Raw genomic sequence first — 20,102 nt, 5'->3', positions numbered from 1 at the left:
CAATATTGTGGGCATTCTTACAGTTTCTTTAAAGGCCTTGGTTATTCCTAGAGGTTTTCCTTTTTTTGGTTTTTTTCTTTTCTTTATTTTTTCTTATTTGAGTCTTAGCACCCATTTAAGTTATGATGCTTGTAAACGTTGTAAACGTTGCAAGGACCACAAAGTACCAGAGACATCACTACAAGCATAAAACCTACAGTTAACACAATGACTCTAAAACCGTATCTTTCAATAATAACACTGAATGTAAATGGACTAAATGATCCAATCAAAAGACACAGAATATCAGAATGGATAAAAAAAAACAAGACCCATCTATTTGCTGTCTACAAAAGACTCATTTTAGACATGACAACACCTTCAGATTGAAAATGAAGGGATGGAAAACTATCTATCATACTATTGGAAGTAAAAGAAAGCTGGAGTAGCCATACTTGTATCAGACAAACTAGACGTTAAATTAAAGGCAGTTAACAAGAGATGAAGAAGGCATTATATAGTAATTACAGGGTCGATCCATCAAGAGCTAACAATTATAAATGTCTATGCACCGAATTCGCAGGCACCCAAATATATAAAAGAACTAATCACAAACATAAGCAATCTTATTGGTAGGAATGTGGTAATTGCAGGGGACTTTAATACTCCACTTACAGAAATGGATAGATCATCTAGACAGAGAATCAGTAAAGAAACAAGGGCCCTGAATGATACACTGGACCGGATGGACTTGACAGATACATTTAGAACTTTTCATCCTGCAGCAGCAGAATATACTTTCTTCTCGAGTGCACATGGAACATTCTCCAACATAGATCACATACTGGGTCACAAAACAACCCTCAATAAATATAAAAGAATTGAGATCATACCATGCACACTTTCAGATCACAATGTTATGAAACTTGAAATCAACTACAGGAAAAAGTTTGGAAAACCTCAAATGCATGGAGGTTAAAGAACATCCAACTAAAGAACGAATGGGTCAACTAGGCAATTAAAGAAGAAATTAAAAAATATATGGAAATAAATGAAAATGAAAATACAACAATCCAAACGCTTTGGTATGCAGCAAAGGAACTCCTAAGAGGAAAATACATTGCAATCCAGGCCTATCTCAAGAAAAAAAAAAAAATCCCAAATACAAAATCTAATAGCACACCTAAAGGAACTAGAAGCAGAGCAGCAAAGAAACTCCAAAGCCAGCAGAAGAAGAGAAATAATAAAGATCAGAGCAGAAATAAACAATATAGAATCTAAGAAACCAGTAGAACTGATCAATGAAACCAAGAATTGGTTTATTGAAAAAATAAACAAAATTGATAAACCTCTAGCTAGGCTTCTCAAAAAGAAAAGAGAGAGGACCCAAATAGATAAAATCATGAATGAAAATGGATTTATGACAACCAATCCCTCAGAAATACAAGTAATTACCATGAAATACTATGAAAAATCATATGCCAACAAACTGGACAACCTGGAAGAAATGGACAAATTCCTAAACACCCACACACTACCAAAACTCAAATGGGAAGAAATAGAAAACTTGAACAGACCCATTACTAGTGAAGGATTAAATCAGTTATCAAAAAATCTCCCAATAAATAAGAGTCCTGGACCAGATGGCTTCCCTGCAAAATTCCACTAGACATTTAAAGCAGAGTTAATACCTATCCTTCTCAAGCTGTTCCAAAAAACAGAAATGGAAGGAAAACTTCCGGACTCATGCTACGAAGCCAGCATTACTTTGATTCCCAAACCACACAGAGACCCAACAAAATAGGAGAACTACAGTCAAATATCCCTGATGAACATGGATGCAAAAATTCTCAACAAGATACTAGCAAATCGAATTCAACAGCATATAAAAAGAATTATTCACCATGATCAAGTGGGATTCATTCCTGGGCTGCAAGGCTGGTTCAATATTCACAAATCAATCAATGTGATACATCACAGTAATAAAAGAAAAGATAACAACCATATGATCCTGTCAATAGATACAGAAAATGCATTAGACAAAATACAGCATCCTTTCTTAATAAAAACCCTCAAAAGTCGGGATAGAAGGAACATACCTCAACATCATAAAAGCCATTTATGAAAAGCCCACAGCTGATATCATCCTCAATGGGGAAAAACTGAGAGATTTCCCCCTGAGATCAGGAACACAACATGGATATCCACTCTCACCACTGTTGTTTAACATAGTGTTAGAAGTACTAGCATCAGCAATCAGACAACAAAATGAAATAAAAGGCATCCAAATTGGCAAAGAAGTCAAACTTTCACTTTTCACAGACAACATGATACTCTACATGGAAAACCCAACAGACTGCACCAAAAGTCTGCTAGAACTGATACATGAATTCAACAAAGTCACAGGGTACAAAATCAATGTACAGAAATTGGTTGCATTTTTATACACCAATAATGAAGCAACAGAAAGACAAATAAAGAAACTGGTCCCATTTACAACTACACCAAGAACCATAAAATACCTAGCAATAAACCTAACCAAAGATGTAAAAGATCTGTATACTAAAAACTATAGAAACTTTATGAAAGAAATTGAAGAAGACACAAAAAAATGGAAAAACATTCCATGCTCAGAATATTGTTAAAATGTCAATACTACCCAAAGCAATCTACACATTCAATGCAATCCCAATCAAAATTGCATAGGCATTCTTCTCAAAGCTAGAATAAGCAATCCTAAAATTTGTATGGAACCACAAAAGACCTCAAATAGCCAAAGTAATATTGAATAAGAAAACCAAAGTGGGAGACATCACAATCCCAGACTTCCCTCTATAAAGCTGTAATCATCAAGACACAACAGACACATAGACAATGGAATAGAACAGAGAACTCAGAATTGGACCCACAAATGTATGGCCAACTAATCTTTGACAAAGCAGGAAAGAGCATCCAATGGAAAAAAGAAAATCTCTTTAGCAAATGGTGCTGGGAGAACCAGATAGCAACATGCAGAAGAATGAAACTAGACCACTTTCTTATACCATACACAAAAATAAACTCAGAATGGATGAAAGACCTGAATATGAGACAGGAAACCATCAAAACCCTAGAGGAGAAAGCAGGAAAAAACCTGTCTGGCCTCAGCCGCAGCAATTTCTTACTCAACACATCTCCAAAGGCAAGGGAATTAAAAGCAAAAATGAACTATTGGGACCTCATCAAGATAAAGAGCTTTTGCACCGCAAAGGAAACAATCAACAAAACTAAAAGGCAACCAAAGGAATGGGAAAAGATATTTGCAAATGACATATCGGACAAAGGGCTAGAATCCAAAATCTATAAAGAACTCACCAAACTCCACACACGAAAAACAATCCAGTGAAGAAATGGGCAGAAGACATGAATAGATACTTTTCCAAAGACATCCAGATGGCCAACAGACACATTAAAAGATGCTCAAGGTCACTCATCACCAGGGAAATACAAATCAGAGCCACACTGAGATACCACCTCACGCCAGTCAGAGTGGCTAAAATGAACAAATCAGGAGACTATAGATTCTGGCAAGGATGTGGAGAAACAGGAACCCTCTTGCACTGTTGGTGGGAATGCAAACTGGTGCAGCCACTCTGGAAAACAGCTTGGAAGTTCCTCCAAATATTAAAAATAGAACTACCCTACGACCCAGCAATAGCACTGCTAGGAATCTACCCAATGGATACAGGAGTGCTGATGCATAGGGGCACACGCACCCCAATGTTTATAGAAGCGCTTTCAACAATAGCAAAATTATGAAAAGACCCTAAATGTCCATCAACTGACGAATGGATAAAGAAGATGTGGTTTACATATACAATGAAATACTACTTGGCAATGAGAAAGAATGAACTCTGGCCATTTGCAGCAACGTGGATGGAAATGGAAGGTATTATGCTAAGTGAAATACGTCAGTCAGAGAAAGACAGATACCATATGTTTTCACTCATGTAGAACTTGAGAAATTTAACAGAAGACCCTAGGGGAAGGGAAGGGGAAAAAACAGTTACAGAGAGGGAAGCAGGCAAACCATAAGAGACTCTTAAATACAGAGAACAAACTGAGGGTGGATGGGGGTGGGGGAGAGGGGAAAGTGGGTGATGGGCATTGAGGAGGGCACTTGGGATGAGCACTGGGTGTTGTATGTAAGCCAATTTGACAATAAATTATATTAAATAAATTTAAAAAAAGAAAAGAAAGCATAGTTCCACTGGATGCCTTGACTTCAGACTTCTGGCCTCCAGAACCATGAAAAAATAAATTCCCGTTGTTTTAAGCCACCTCATTTGTGTGTACAGTTGATCCTTAAACAACATGGTTTGAACTGCATAGATCCACTCATAAACAATTTTTATAGTACAGTACTATAAATGTATTTTCTCTTCCTTATGACTTTAACATTTTTTTTTCTGTACCTTACTTTAATCATGAGAATATGTATATAACACATATAACAAACTGTGTTAAACAACTGTTATTGGTTAAGGCTTCCAATCAATCATCAGTAGATTATTCCTAGTTAAGTTTTTAGGGAGTCAAAAGTTTTATGTGGATTTTCGACTGTGCAGGGGTTTGGAGCCTCTAACTCCTGCATTGTTCAAGGATGAACTGTACGTTATTACATTAGCCCTAGAAAATTAATGCATTGGCCAAGGTAGCACCTGAAATCACAGCTCCAAAATGCTTGTCAAATTTCAATTTATGAACTCATCACTAAGAAAATTCCCCTTTTAACACACTTCTGATGACAGTGGGTCATTTTAATTAAAAAATTCTTATGTGGTGGGGTGCCTTGGGTGGCTCAGCCGGTTAAGTGTCCAATTTCAGCTCAGGTCATGATCTCACAGTTCTTGGGTTCTAGCCCCACACTGGGCTCTGTGCTGACAGCTCAGAGCTTGGAGCCTGCTTTGGATTCTGTGTCTCCCTCTCTCTCTGCCCCTGACCCACTTGTGCTCTGTCTCTCTTTGCCTTTCCAAAATTAACAAATGTTAAAAAAAAAAAAAAAATCTTTTTTTTTAATTCTTATGCGGTAAAGGTTTCACTTCCTTTTCCTTTTTATTGTTGGATCGACAAAACTTATTTCAAATATTCTAGATAAAATCTTAAAGATAAAAGTGAATCATTGTATCTTTTCCCAACATATATGCAAACTTACCTAAGTTTTTCCAAGGCACTTTCCCGTTCAATGCGAAGTTTAGCTAAAGATGTGTTCTCAGCTTTAAATTTTTCTATTTCTGTTTCCAATTCAATTACTTTCTCTCTCAAAACTTGAGATCGAGCACTGTCACCTATAAAATAGGCCATATATATTGAACTTCACAAAAGGTCTTCAGCAGCAGAAACCAGCTAGCTATTAATACTAAGAGCCAAAAATATGGTAAACATCTGTACTATTAAAATGCACAAGAAACAATGCCTCTGAAAAAAAAAAAACAAAACTATATGAACCTGACTTTCCAGATAAAACCAATCTAAATTTAAAAAAGACATTATTCAACTGAAGAGTAACAATCTACCAATGAATTAACATTGCATATAAAAAGAAATCATTCAAATAATTTTTAAAAAGCTAATACATATGTTTTTTGTCTTTTTGATAACAGCCAATATTGTAATAACTGTATGGTGACAGATAGAAACTAGACATATCATGGGATCATTTCATAATGTATAAAAATACTGAATCACTATGATGTATACCTGAAACTAATACTGATGTTGTACATCAATTGTACTTCAATTTAAATATGTATATATGAACAGGAGTAAGTAATTCACAAGACATCTAAAGCAAATAATTAACATCAAAATCAAAGTTTACTCCCACTAATCACGGAAATACAAATTAAGATGTTTTTCACATACCAATTTGCTATTTCAAAGAGTAAAAAAGCCAACACTTCTGTTCTTCCACTACCCTTTTGAAAAATTGATTTCCGCACAAAAATATGCATTGCAACGTGATTTCTAATAGTGAAAAATAATTTAAGTATCCAACATTAAGGAAATTACTGAATAAAATGATGCTGTATTCACATAGTGTTCTGCAACCTTTTTAAACAATTTTTTAATGTTTATTCATTTTTGAGAGAGAGAGACAGCACAAGCAGGGGCAGAGAGAGAGGGAGACACAGAATGTGAAGCAGGCTCCAGGTTTTGAGCTGTGAGCACAGAGTCGACTCAGGGCTTGAACCCACAAACCATGAGATCATGACCTGAGCTGAAGTCAGATGCTTAACCAACTGAGCCACCCAGGCACCCTATGTTCTGCAACCATTTTTAAAATACACAAAAGTGTTTTAAAGAAATGGCCAGTGCATATTATACACCTGGTCAAAGAAGATAAGGTAATTTTTTTGTTTTTTGTTTTTTTTTTTTAAGTTTATTTATTTTGAGAGAAAGAGACTGGAGCACGGGGGCAGAGAAAGAGAGAGAGAGAATCCCAAGCAGGCTCCACACTGTCAGCACAAAGTGCAACGTGGGGCTCAAACTCACAAACTGTGAGATATGACCTGAACCAAAACCAAGAGTCAGATGCTTAACTGACTGTGCCACCCAAGCACCCCAAGAAAGAAAAGCTAAGTTTTTTTACTTTTTTTTTTTAAGTTTATTTGAGAGAAAGAGCAGGGCAGCGGGGGCAGAAAGAGAGAGAGGGAGAGAATCCCACAAATCCTGAGAAAAGACCTGAGCTGAAACCAAGAGTCAGATGCTTAACTGACTGAGCTACCCAGCTGCCCCAAAAAAGATAAAGTCAGTTTATGTTTTTTATCATTTTTTTAAGTTTATTTATTTGAGAGACAAAGACAGCACGAGTGGGGAGGAGCAGAATGAGAGGCAGAGTGAGAATCCCAAGCAGGCCCCATGCTGCCTGCACAGGGCCCAACACGAGGTTCAGACTCACAAAACCGCGAGATCACGACCGGAGCCAAAACGAAGAGTCCGACGCTTAACCGACTGAGCCACCCAGGCACCCCAACATAAGTTTTAACAAATGTCTGTACCATATTAAAAATACATAGGAAAAATGACTGGAAGGAAAAATTCCAAAATGGTATCACAACTACCTTCGGATAGTTCAGTTATAAACATTTTTCATTCTATACTTAAGCTTTCAAACTTTCTGCAAAAAGTACTACTTTTAAAATCAAAGTATTTTTTTAAATAGTTTAAGTTAGGGGCATCTGGGTGGCTCAGTCAGTTAAGTGTCCAACTCTCTTTTTTTTTCATGTTTGTTAATTTTGAGAGAGAAAAAAAAAAGAGCACACGTGTGGGCAGGGGAAGGGCAAAGAGAAGGTGAGACAGAAAATCCCAAGCAAGCTCTGCCCTGTTAGGCCAGAGCCCAATGTGGCGCTCAATTCCACAAACCATGAGAGCATGACCTGAGCGGAGATCAAGAGTCCAACACTTAAATCAACTGAGCCACCTGGGTGCCCCAAACATCCAACTCTTGATCTTGGCTCGGGTCTTGATCTCAGGGTCATGGGTTCAAGCCCTCTGTTGGGCTTCACACTGGGCAAGAAGCCTACTTACATAGCTTAAGTTATAATTTACATTTTTTTCAATGTTTACTTATTTTTGAGAAATAGAAAGACGGAGTGCAAGAAGGAGAGGTGCAGAGAGAGAGGGAGACACAGAATGTGAAGCAGGCTCCAGGCTCCCAGTTGTCAGCACAGAGGCAGTGCGGGGCCTGAACTCACAGATGGTGAGATCATGATCTGAGCCAAAGTCGGATACTCAACCGACTGAGCCACTCAGGCACCCCTACAATTTAAAGCACCTGTGCTTTGGTAGGTATTCACAGTTTACTACATGATATGATGGAAAGGAGTTTTCCATATAAGTTTTAGAAGTCCATCGCATCAACTATACAACCATTAAATGGAACGTGGCAGATGTGTAAGCGGGAAAAAACAATCTCCAAAATTTATTATAAGGTGAAGAATGGCCTATAAAAAACGTGTTTTCAAAGTGTGTGGATTGCTCAGTCAGTTAAGCGTCCAACTTTGGCTCATGTCATGATCTCACAGCTCCAGGGTTCCAGCCCCACATCAGGCTCTGTGCTGACAGCTCAAAGCCTGGAGCCTGCTTTGGATTCTGTCTCCAGTCTCTCTGTCCCTCCCCTGCTCACACCCTCTCTCTCTCAAAAACTGAATAAATATTAAAAAAAATTTTTTAAGTGTTTTCATTTGTGTAGAAAGAAGATTACATACCCACTCCCACATATGCTTTCATATGCACAGAATCTTTTTAGAATATACAAATGAAATGGGAATGTAAGTTCCTCTAGGAAAAGGAATAGGAACCCAAATATAGGGAAGAAAGGAAACTTCAATTTTACTGTATTTCTTCTTGGTCCTATCTAGCAAGTTAGCGCATGAGTAGTAAAAAAAATAAAAATAAAAAAATAAGTAAATACATAGTCATTTTAAAAAGTGCACACACAAAGGTTCACCTCATAGTGACACAAACCACAAAATGGATACTCTAGTTACAAAAGAAACTTATGTTACCTCAATTCATAATGAAGCAATTAATGTTACAGCCTTGAGAATAAGACATAGGCTTAAATTAGAAAATCTGGGGGCGCCTGGGTGGCGCAGTCGGTTAAGCGTCCGACTTCAGCCAGGTCACGATCTCGCGGTCCGTGAGTTAGAGCCCCGCGTCAGGCTCTGGGCTGATGGCTCGGAGCCTGGAGCCTGTTTCCGATTCTGTGTCTCCCTCTCTCTCTGCCCCTCCCCCATTCATGCTCTGTCTCTCTCTGTCCCAAAAATAAATAAAAAACGTTGAAAAAAAAAAATTAAAAAAAAAAAAAAAAAAAGAAAATCTGAAATCAGAATGCATCCATATCTTTTGTACTAGCGGCCATTACATTATTTAGACCCACAAAACAAATCAAATTTTAACAATCACCTACTTAGACTTCTACTGAGCAACTAGAACGATTAGGATTTTAAGTGTTCTGAGAAGATACCCCTACTGATAAGATAAATGTTAAATTTATAACATTCTGACACCTATTTTATAATGCTGACTTACCAGGTGGTTGGTCTTGACTTGGGTTTAACTTGGGTTCACTTCCCAAGTGTGAATCTGATTTGGGTTTCAGTTTCAAAGCAGGAAAGAATTTCATCATGAGGTCTGACGTAGGAGGAGGGCTTGTGCTCCTACTGGATTTCCTCAAGTCTTCTCCCTTCTTGACTGGTGCGACCTTCCTTTTTATTGCTTTGTCTGGTACACATATTTCACTCTTATTAGGGTAGGCTGCCTGAGGAGTCCCATTAGTGACCTCTGTCCCAAGAACAGCATCATGTTTAAATGAATTCTCTTCAAGGTCAGTCCAAGTTCTTTCATCGTCAAAGTCAATTTTACTCATACTTACAGATGAGGGTCTTCTTGAGGACTCAGAAACTTTGTTTTTCAAGCTTTCTATTATGATAGACTCATCACTACTATAATCTTTATCAGACAAATCTAAATCAACATCTCTCCTTTGATCTTCTTGCATCCCAGTGTCCCTAAAAGGCCCCTTACCATCACAGACCTGTGGACTGTCTTCTCTGCTGCTGAAACCCCTCTCTTTATCGTCAGTTGATGGTTTTATGGTAACATCAAGTTGTTCCTCAGAGTCGGTGCTACTGTCACTGTCCATGGCACCTTCGTCATCACCTACATTCCACCGAGTCTGATTTTCAGAAGTGCTAGTTTGGAATGCTTTCCTACTGACTTTACAAGACTGTTCCTTATGTGCTTCAGGTGAGGACACTGAATCAGTCTGTTTGGGTGCGACCTCACACTCACACACATTATCAGGTTCAGTACAGTCTGGAGCCTCATTGTGGTTACACTGAAGAATGGGATCCAGTGTCACCATCTTCTCCTGCTGTACGGCTTTGACAGGGGTGGAAGACAGCCGGTGCCCTTTGCAGATCTGCTGGTCCCTCTCTAAGATTTTCAGTACAAATGAAGAATTACTGGAAAATGAGATTTCATCAGCAGCTTGCTCCAAAAACAAAAATTCATCTAACTCCAAATTTTCCTTTTCCTTTTCTCGTTCCCACTTTTCTAACTTTTTCTGAAGAGAAATGTCAAGAGAAGATTCTGACTTTTTCAAGGTCTCATTTATTGGGCTCTTAGAAGCCATGCAGCTGACCAGCCCTGCTGAAAGAGGAAGTCTGTCTCTACCTGGTGTCTTATTCCAGACTTTGCAACCAACATCACAAGGTTTTGCACACTCGGGCATTTCTCTACTATTAGATTCAACTTTTTTTTCTAATTTGATCTGGTCTCTAAATTGCCCATCACATTTCTTCCCTGCCAGTATTTTCAATCCTGATGGAGAAAGACTTTTCCTGTTGTTACCCTTAAGCACTTTTGGCTTCTGACTAAGTGTGACAAAACCACTGCTGGCCCTAGCTTTATTGTTCTTTTTAACAGGAGGGTTCTCTGTACACAGTTCTTTGTTTATTAGAGCAGTTTTCCGCTGGAATTGCTGTCTATCCATTTTAAACACAGGTTGGTCCTCTGAAATGCTCTGATTAGGCACTAGTTTACTTTCTCTCCCTTTCTGAGACTTAGATTTAGCATTAGTAAATCTAGCTAAACCTTCTCCTCGTTTCAAAAATGGTTGTTTTGGCTTTGCTTTGATTGGCAATGATCCTTCTGCTTCCTAAAATAAAGAATATTTGAATTAATTCTGGTATATCCAAGTTATCTCAATGTTCTTTTTAAAGCAAATTATAAATAAATCTCTAAAGCCTCATCTAACTTAATCAAGATAGTGGCGATGCCTACCCTTAGTTGTTTTCGTTTCAGTTCTTGTTCTTCCAGTCGAATTTGTTCTTCTAAGTAGTCTTCAAATGTCTGTTTCCTCTCTCTGATAGCAACTTTAATAGGCCTAAACATAAAAATAAAGTTATTTAGCATGCAAGTCAAGATGTGGTGAATATCTGCCTCAGTGTGCCTGACGGAGATACCCCTGATTACACTGAGAACTAACCGTTTTCAAAGTCACAGACCCCCGTATGAGAATCCAAAGAAAGCTATAATCCTACCCCATCTCCCAAAATACAGAAAAATACAACACTCTACACATGATTGGAAAAAAAAAAAAAAACCCTTCTGAAGTTCATTTTTTGCCTATAGATTATACAACTTTAAAATATACTTTGAGGAGCGCCTGGGTGGCTCAGTCATTGAGCATCCAACTTCAATTCAGGTCATGATCCCATGGTTCATGAGTTTGAGCCCTGCGTCGGGTTCTATGTTGACAGCTCAGAGCCTGGAGCCTGCTTTGGATTCTGTATCTCTCTCTGCCCTCCCCCACTCACAGTCTGTCTCTCAAAAATACATTAAAAATTTCATTAAAAAAATAAATAAGAATAAAATATATTTTGAAAATACTTCATCAAATAAGCACTTTAAGAAAGATCCTTGACAGGGGCGCCTGGGTGCCTCAGTTGGTTAAGTGCCAACTTCAGCTCAGGTAATGATCTCACAGCTTGTGAGTTCAAGCCCTGCGTCAGGCTCTGTGCTGACAGCTCAGAGCCTGAAGCCTGCTTCGGATTCTGTCTCCCTCTCTCTGCCCTTCCCCTGCTCACACTCTGTCTCTTAAAAATAAATAAACGTTAAAAAAAATTTAAAAACAAGATCCTTGACAATGTAATAGAGCAATAATCAGAAGTAATTTGCCCATCCATAACATCTATTAAAATATGTCAAGTATTTAAGAAAATAAGAAACAATCTCAATATTGATAGTTTATATTTGTCATAAGATTTTTAAATTCTGTAACTAAGCTTACCCAATTATAATTTATAAGTGACACCAAATGTGAGACTCAATATTAATTTGTTTTTGTCTTTGCCAAAATAGGATTTACCTAACTATTTGAGAGAAGATTAATTTTATCCAGATTTCTTCTCTTTGGTGAAAAAAGTTTGCTCAATTCTTCCAAAACAATGCAAAGCTATCTGAACTGACAGGTCTCCCCGACCACTGTCTGTTGCTGACAACATGTGGTAAGTTGTAACTTCAACATTATATTTAAAAGCATATTCAAGCAAAAACAAGAAAACCATGGGTCTTTTTTAAAAAGAAAGTGCTCTACCATAATAGCCGGCTATTACATTAAACTGTCACACTTCTTATTCCTTTCAACATGGATGATACCTTTCTTCAATATTAGCCACTTCTGAAGAATCACCAATTTTTTTTACATTCACATCTTTCCCTTCCTGAATAGGTTCGGCCACTTTCTCCCAACATGGTGAAACACCTTCTCCTAGGATAAAAATTAGGAACAATTTAGTTCCAAAAAATAAAGAATAACATCTTAAAACCTGAGAATTTTACAAGTTACTATGCTAAAGTAATATTTATCAAAAGTAATATATGCCAAAGATTTTAGAACCCTCAAGGATTTCTTTATTATGACTTCTTTATATGACTTTTTAATATTATTTCTTTAATAGGAGATAAACTACAAAACCCTAATTAAAACATGACACTGTTCACAAGGTAAATGTTATGGGCTTCTCTAAATTAAAAAAGACTAGGAGCACCTGAGTGGCTCAGTCGGTTAAGCATCAGGCTCTTGATTTCGGCTCAGGTCATGAATTCATGGTTTGTGGGGATCAAGCCCCACTTCCAGCTCCACACTGACAGCATGGAGCCTGTTTGGGGTTCCCTCTCTCCCTTTCCTGCGCAGGCGCTCACTCTCTCTCTCAAAATAAATAAATAAATTTTTAAAAAATTAATTCATTAAAAAAGACTAAAAAGAGAGCTGTAACAACTGAATGTAACAGATGAACTTGATTGTTCCTGGTTTTTTTAAAAAAACACATATTTGGGACAATAGTGGGAATTCTAAAATGAATTTAAATATTAAGGAATAGTATTAGAGAATACTATCTATACAGAAGAATATCTTAATTTTTACTTGATGTGTGCTGAAATATTTGAAGTGATGTAACATAATGCCTGCATATTATTTGCAATGAAATGACTGAGCAAGTTACATTTAAATGTAGGCAGAAATACAGATGTATAGATATACATACACACATAGAAAAATATGTAGACAAAGTAAATACAGCAAAATATTAACTGCTGAATCAAGGTCTATTATTAATCATTGCAGTAGTCTTTCAACTTTTCTGGATGTTTGAAATTTTCCAAAATAAAAAGGTAAGAGAGTATACTGCTTAAAAAAATTTTTTTTTTTCAACGTTTTTTTTTTGTTTTGTTTTGTTTTTTTATTTATTTTTGGCACAGAGAGAGACAGAGCATGAACGGGGGAGGGGCAGAGAGAGAGGGAGACACAGAATCGGAAACAGGCTCCAGGCTCTGAGCCATCAGCCCAGAGCCTGACGCGGGGCTCGAACTCACGGACCGCGAGATCGTGACCTGGCTGAAGTCTGACGCTTAGCCGACTGCGCCACCCAGGCGCCCCACTGCTTAAAAATTTTTTAAAAGGCATGTGACCTTTCCATATTCTAAATCAGAAATAAAATATTATGCACAAAGGTGCCCAATCCTAACTAGTAAGGGTAGACACCTTTTGTCATATTTTCTGCACTTTTTTAGAACTTTCTCCAAAGAACATATTCATGAAAACACCATCAAAATTGAAAATAAAATTCAAATTAAAAATATTGGAAACAACTCAGCCCTACTGCAAAGAACATTAAATACTGATATATTATTTGATGACCAGCATGATGACAACCATTAAAATTATGGTTATGAAACTATGAAATTTACCATTATGTTTGAGTAGGAAAAGAACACATTATTTTCCATCTTGGCTGGGAAAAGAACACAATTATACAATATTTTACAGTTACAAAATGTAAAAACAAAAAAAAGTGGAAGGGGGAATGGGGCACAAAAACAGCACTTTAAAAAAGGAAAAAAGAGACCAGAAGAAACTACACCAGAAATGCCACAAGACCTCCATGAGTTTAGACCATCAGATGCTGCCAGTTCTCTGGCAAAAACATGTTGAGTGCGAGGAATACAGAGGTACAGTGAGGGCAAACCGAGTGTCTGGGAGTGGACAGAATTTCTCTCCTGAATAATAACTGCCACCACCAACCTATTTCTCACATTTCACATCTTCAATCATGTGCCCCTCCACTACCACACATACTACATAACCTTAAACTATTTCTAAGCTCTCAGAGAAAAATAGTACACACAGAACCCACCATCCCCCTTTTTGAAGACCCCATGCTACCTTGAGAGGTTTGAAATCAGTATGAGTATTGCGATTGTTCTCAGAAAGTCACAAAATTCTGTGTCCAGTTCTGTGTCCAATCCAGGCTCAATGGTTATGCAACATGTAGGGGCTCATAATTAAAGCCACAGGAACGGGGGACAGGGGAAAAAAATGCAGAAAGGACTTTTCTTGTCTTAGCACAGCTTGGTAACACTGCTAGCTAAGTACAAAAGAGAGAAATAGAAGTAACTCACCTATAGGATAGTCATGGTTTTCTTCCTTCAAATCATTGTTTTTCACAAGTGCTTCTTGATATTGTGCCTCAAAAAACAAAGTGAGAGGAGCACCAGTTTTTGCAGTTAAGACAAAATCTGGATGAGTAGTTCTACAGAAGTTGTTTTGTTCATCAGATAAAATGTTGGAAGTGTGTGTTTTTTCTTGGGTTTGATTCTGGTAGACATGTGATGGTAGGAAGGGCGAGGTTTTCTCTACAGTGGTTGAATTTCCTGGAGATCTATACTTCTGGCTCTGACCATCAGGCAGTAGGGTTAAACCTTGCAATTAAAAAAAAATAGTTGAAAAAGAAAAAAAAACTATCAAAACTAATGACTTCCTAGAACATTTTCGCTTCTACCTGTTAGTGATCCCTACCTACCAGGTTTTCTCCAAAGTGATAAAAGTATTTTTTCCTCCTTATATTAGGAAACTCTATTTAACAAAATGATGAAATTTAGAAGTCCAAAATGACCGCTGCATAATTTGAATCAAGGGTATGTTCATACGACAATTGATGTGCAGACAGTGTAGACCTGGCACAGCTGCAACACAGCCTGCTTCTGGAAGGCACCATTCATCTTCCATCTGTGAGAAGCACTGCTGGAATTCTCAACTCTGCAGCCCCACAACAAACACAGAGAGCACCAATGCCAATGGCTGTAAATGATCTGAAGAGTTCCCTAAAGACAAATAAGCTCCCTAAAGACACCCGGGGTGCCTGCGTGGCTCAGTTGGTTGAGCATCCACCTTTGGCCCAGGTCACGATCTCATGAATTCAAGCCCCACATCGGGCTCCGTGCTGACAGCTCGGAGCCTGGAGCCTGCTTCAGATTCTGTGTCTCCCTCTCTCTCTGCCCCTCCCCTGCTTGGACTCTGTGTCTCTCCCTCAAAAAAAAGTAAAAAACATTGAAAAAATGTAAAATGTTAAAAAAAAAAAAAAAAGTGAAGGGGCACCAGTTGGCTCAGTCAGTGGGGCATGTGACTTTTGGTCTCAGGGTTGTGAATTTGAGCCCCAAGTTGGGTGTAGAGATTACTTAAAAATAAAATCTTAAAAAAAAAAACAAAAAAAAAAAACAGAAGGGGCACCCAAGTAGCTCAGTCAGCTGAGCATCCAACTCTTGATTTCAGCTCAGGTCAGGATTTCAGGGTTTGTGCGTTCCAGCCCCAAGTTGGGCTCTGTGCTGACCACATGGAGCCTGCTTGGGATTCTCTCTCGCTCTCTCTATCCCTCCCCTGCTCACACACTCTCTCTCTTTCTCCCTCTCTCTCAAAATAAAGAAATATTTAAAAATATATAAATCGAAGAAGAGAAGACACAATGTGAAGGGTTTTATAAGAGCCATGCCACCCATCTCTCAAACCCTCTGCCTCATCCCAGATCACAAATAAAACTGGAAATGAGGTAGGTCTTCATAGACTATCAGGCTCAAACTCCTTTCTTTTATAGAACAATACTCTCTCCATCCAAAGATTTTTTTAAGTTTATTTATTTTGAGAAAGAGAGCATGAGTTGGGGAGGGGCAGAGAGAAAGGAAGAGAGAGAGAATCCTAAGTAGGCTCTGCGCTGCCAGTGGAGAGCCCAATGCGGGGCTTGAACCCATAAACCATGAGATCATGACCTGAGCCAAAATTGAAAGCCAGACGCTCAAATGACTGAGCCACCCAGCATCCCCAAATGTTTTTGACTTATAGTCACCTCACTTCAGACTGAAGATGTCTTTGATAAAAGTGCAATATCCCAAAGTAGCAGTTCTCAAAGTGTGGTCTGTAAACCCCTGAAGGTCTCTAAGATTCTTTCAGTGCATCCACAAAGTCAAATCTATGTTCATAAAATATTAAGATAGCATTTGTCTTTTTTACTTCATGCACTAATGGTGCAAGAGCAAAACAGAAACTCGTGGTACCTTCACTCAAAAGCAGGACAGCAAAACAGTGGCACTAAACTGTGCTAGCAGTCACTGTATTAGTCACCACAAAAAACAAACAAACAAACAAAAAACAGGGGCGCCTGGGTAGCTGAGTCAGTTGAGCGTCTGACTCTTGATTTTGGCTCAGGCCATAATCCCAGGGTCGTGGGATAGAGCCCCACATCAGGCTCCATGCTGGGTGTAGAGCCTGCTTAGGATTCTCTCTCTCCCTCTGCCCATCTCCCCTGCTGGTGCTCTCTCTCTCTCTCTCTCTCTCTCAAAACAAACAAACAAACAAACAGTTTTATTTAAGAATGTCCTAGATAGGAGCGCCTGGGTGGTTCAGTTGGTTGAGTACCCAACTCTTGGTTTGGCTCAGGTCAAGATCTCACGGTTGTGAGATTAAGCCCCATGTTGGGCTCCATGCTGAATGTGGAGCCTGCTTGGGATTCTGTCCCTCCTCAGCGCACTCTCTCTCTCAAAAAAATAAAATAAAAAGGTCCTAAAGTTGCAAGAATTATTAATTTTTAAACTGAGTTTGAACTGTTGAGTTCAAGTGTCATTTCAACATTCTATAGGACAAAACAAAAAGTGCATAAATCACTTCTACTGCAAACCAAGACATAGCTTGGTTTGAGATGTAAGCTTGACTAGGCACTTCTCTCAAAGAACATCATTTTTACTTGAAAGAATAAATGACAAAACTATGATGATTTAAACCTTCGTACTTGGCAGACAGTTTCTCAAAAATTAAACAAGCGAGCCAGTCACTTCAAAGAAAATAACTACAGTATTTACTAGTAAAACTTGAAGTCTCTAGTAAAAATTAGAATTTATTAAACAAACCTACCACCATGAGCTTGACAGCTTCATAACACTTCAAGACTTAAAAAAAAAAAAAAAAAGACTTAAAAAAATTTTTTTAATGTTTATTTTTGAGAGAGAGAGGGAGAGCACAAGTTGGGGAGGGGCAGAGGGAGAGAGAGAGGGAGACAGAGGATCCCAAGCACCTCAGCACTGACAGCAGAGAGCCCCATGCAGGCACTGACTCAAGAACTGTGAGACTATGACCTGAGCCTAAGTCAGACACTCAACCAACTGAGCAACCCAGGCAGCACCCTGCTACTTCAAGACTTTTACGATGAGCTCTGTAGTGGTATTAATGGATATAATTTTTTGATATTATATGATAAAATACACTTAAGTATATTTTAAAGACCTACATAACTCAGTGAACCACTACTTTGCAAATAACCAATGCACAATTTTACTAAATCATGCATGATAAAAGAGCCATTCAAAATGCCAAGATATTCCAATATATTTCATGTACTAGAGTATAAAAAAGTTCATTAATATAGTTTCAGACTCCATACTTTGAACTATCACTAAGAAACGGCCAATTGTTAGGTTTGGGTGCAATATCAAAGAAATAACTACAATTATTTGAAAAGGCTATTACAGTACTCTTCTTTCCCTCTTCCAAGTAAACATCCATGTGAGGCCGAATTTTTTTTCACATGCTTCAATCAGAACAACATAACTTAAGAGAATGAATGCAGAAGCAGATAGGACTATCAGCTGAGCTCTTTTAAACCAGAAGTTAAAAGAGATATTCAAAAATATAAAACTATGCCATTCTTCTAATTTTTTAGAAAAACCTCTTCATTAAGTTAGTTATGATAACATGTAACTGCTTTTTATTTTAATGCATTAGTTTTTTAATTTCTCCAATTTAATTTCTGATAGTTAAATATCAACAGCCATAGCCCACAGAACAAATACTCTGGAGTCCTCATTAATTTAAGAGTGTTCAGTGGTCCTGAGACCAAACAGTGTTAAAAATCACTGTCCTAAAAGCAATGTGCCATAACTGAAAGGCACTAGCTTTTATATCAACAATGTTGAAACTGCTTCCTTATTGCTCTACCGTAGTGCTATTTCTACCTTAAAAAGTATCACAGGCTGTTATTGAAATGATCTGGATTATCCTCTTATGTATTCCATAAAGGAACCCTGACCCATTCAACTATTTCAAGACACACACCACGTTCTCTACATTTACTAAGATAAACGTCCTAATTCCCTAAACCACTCTTCATCTGATACATTTCTCATCACTACCACTACTACTATTCCCTGAATCCCATCCAGCTACTTTGCACATTCATCTGCCAATGTCTTTTATTCTTCGTATTCTCAATGCCCAGTGCAACCTCTGAACAGAACAGGCACTTTTGTGAATCAGCACTGTGTCTCTGGGAAGGTGCCATCAAGAAGCAAACACATGTTCCAGATCACTATTTCTCAAACTAAGGGATACAATCCATTAGTAATGTTATCATCAGAATCATGACTGGTACTTTTTTCAATGAATGAGATTAGGACAAAATAAATAGAAAACCTCCTTACAACATGCCAGGCACACCAATAACGACTGATTTATGAAATTTCTTTGAAATTATGAGTCACGATTTTAAATGTTTTTGTTATAATGTGGTATGGTGAAACATCTCTCAAAACCACTACTAGAGATCAAATTTACACAGGTTTACAGTCCCCTGATAAGCACATCGTGTTTTCTGTTAACTGATCTAGTATACAACAAAAGATCTGTCATCTGCCACCACAGAAAATATTTTTGGTATGGCTCCTCTGCTGACCAGAGTAGCCTCTACACATATTTTACCATTATGACCCTGAGGAGTTTTTCATTCTTTTTTTTTTTTTTTTTTTTTTTTTTTTTTTAGAGAGAGAGAAAGAATCCCAAGTAGGCTCTGCTTTATCAATACAGAGCCTAATGCAGGGCTTGATCCCACAAACCAGGAGATCATGACCTGAGCGGAGACAAGAGCCAGACACTTAACTGACTGAGCCACCCAGACACCCTACGGAGTTTTTCATTCTTCAGGCAGGGGTTGTAAGCCAGTAGCCCTAGGCCAAATTTGGCTCTACATCTTTTATTCTGCTAGGTCTTTTTAAAATTTTATAGGGGCGCCTGGGTGGCTCAATCGATTAAGCATCTGACTTTGGCTCAGGTCACCATTTCACAGTTTTTGAGTTCGAGCCCAACACAGGGCTCTCTGATGTCAGCACAGAACCCACTTTGGATCCTCTGTCCCTCTCTCTCTCTCTCTCTCTGCCTTTCCCCCTCTCCCCACTCATCTGCTCTCTCACTCCCTCTCTCTCTCTAAAATAAATAAACATTAAAAAAAATCCTTAGGGGTACCTGGGTGGCTCAGTCAGTTAAGCGTCCGACTTCAGGCTCAGGTCATGATTTCACGGTTCATGGGTTCAAACTCCGCATCGGGCTCTGTGCTGACAACTCAGAGCCTGGAGCCTGCTTTGGATTCTGTGTCTCCCTCTCTCTCTCTGCCCCTCCCTCTCTCTCTCTGCCCCTCCCTCTCTCTCTCTGCCCCTCCCTCGCTCATGCTCTGTCTCTCAAAAATAAGTAAATGTTAAAAAAAAATTAAAAATCTTTAAACTTTTATTTTATAAATAAATATGACTGCCGTTAAGCAGGGCACACATGCTCCAGAATGGCCCAGCTCCCACCTGTCCCAATCATGTAACACCACCACCATTTCATAGTTATCTGCAAGGCCCCTAAAGAAACTGGGGTTCACCACATATGATAGAGTAATGGTAGAAAAAACCTGTCAAACAACTAAAGGTGAGAAATG

At 38.3% G+C, this 20,102-nt stretch overlaps 1 protein-coding gene across 6 annotated transcripts in view; it reads right to left on the bottom strand.

The window, feature by feature from the left end:
- Positions 1–20,102, bottom strand: part of CENPJ (centromere protein J) — a 53,006-nt gene that overhangs the window by 28,257 nt on the left and 4,647 nt on the right. For all 6 annotated transcript variants that reach the window (XM_019436470.2, XM_019436473.2, XM_019436474.2 and 3 more), the window contains 5 exons: positions 14,491–14,790; positions 12,187–12,298; positions 10,810–10,912; positions 9,055–10,684; positions 5,174–5,306 (listed from right to left, as the gene is read on the bottom strand). In XM_019436470.2, the coding sequence (XP_019292015.2) occupies positions 5,174–5,306; positions 9,055–10,684; positions 10,810–10,912; positions 12,187–12,298; positions 14,491–14,790 (2,278 nt within the window). The remainder of the gene's footprint in view (positions 1–5,173; positions 5,307–9,054; positions 10,685–10,809; positions 10,913–12,186; positions 12,299–14,490; positions 14,791–20,102) is intronic.

The sequence above is a fragment of the Panthera pardus genome, unplaced genomic scaffold (assembly GCF_024362965.1).
Source record: "Panthera pardus isolate Hobbes unplaced genomic scaffold, ASM2436296v1 HiC_scaffold_1, whole genome shotgun sequence".
In the NCBI taxonomy this organism is placed as follows: Eukaryota; Metazoa; Chordata; class Mammalia; order Carnivora; family Felidae; genus Panthera; species Panthera pardus.
Note: the sequence above shows the minus strand (reverse complement) of the source record. Positions and strands in the feature narration are given on the sequence as shown.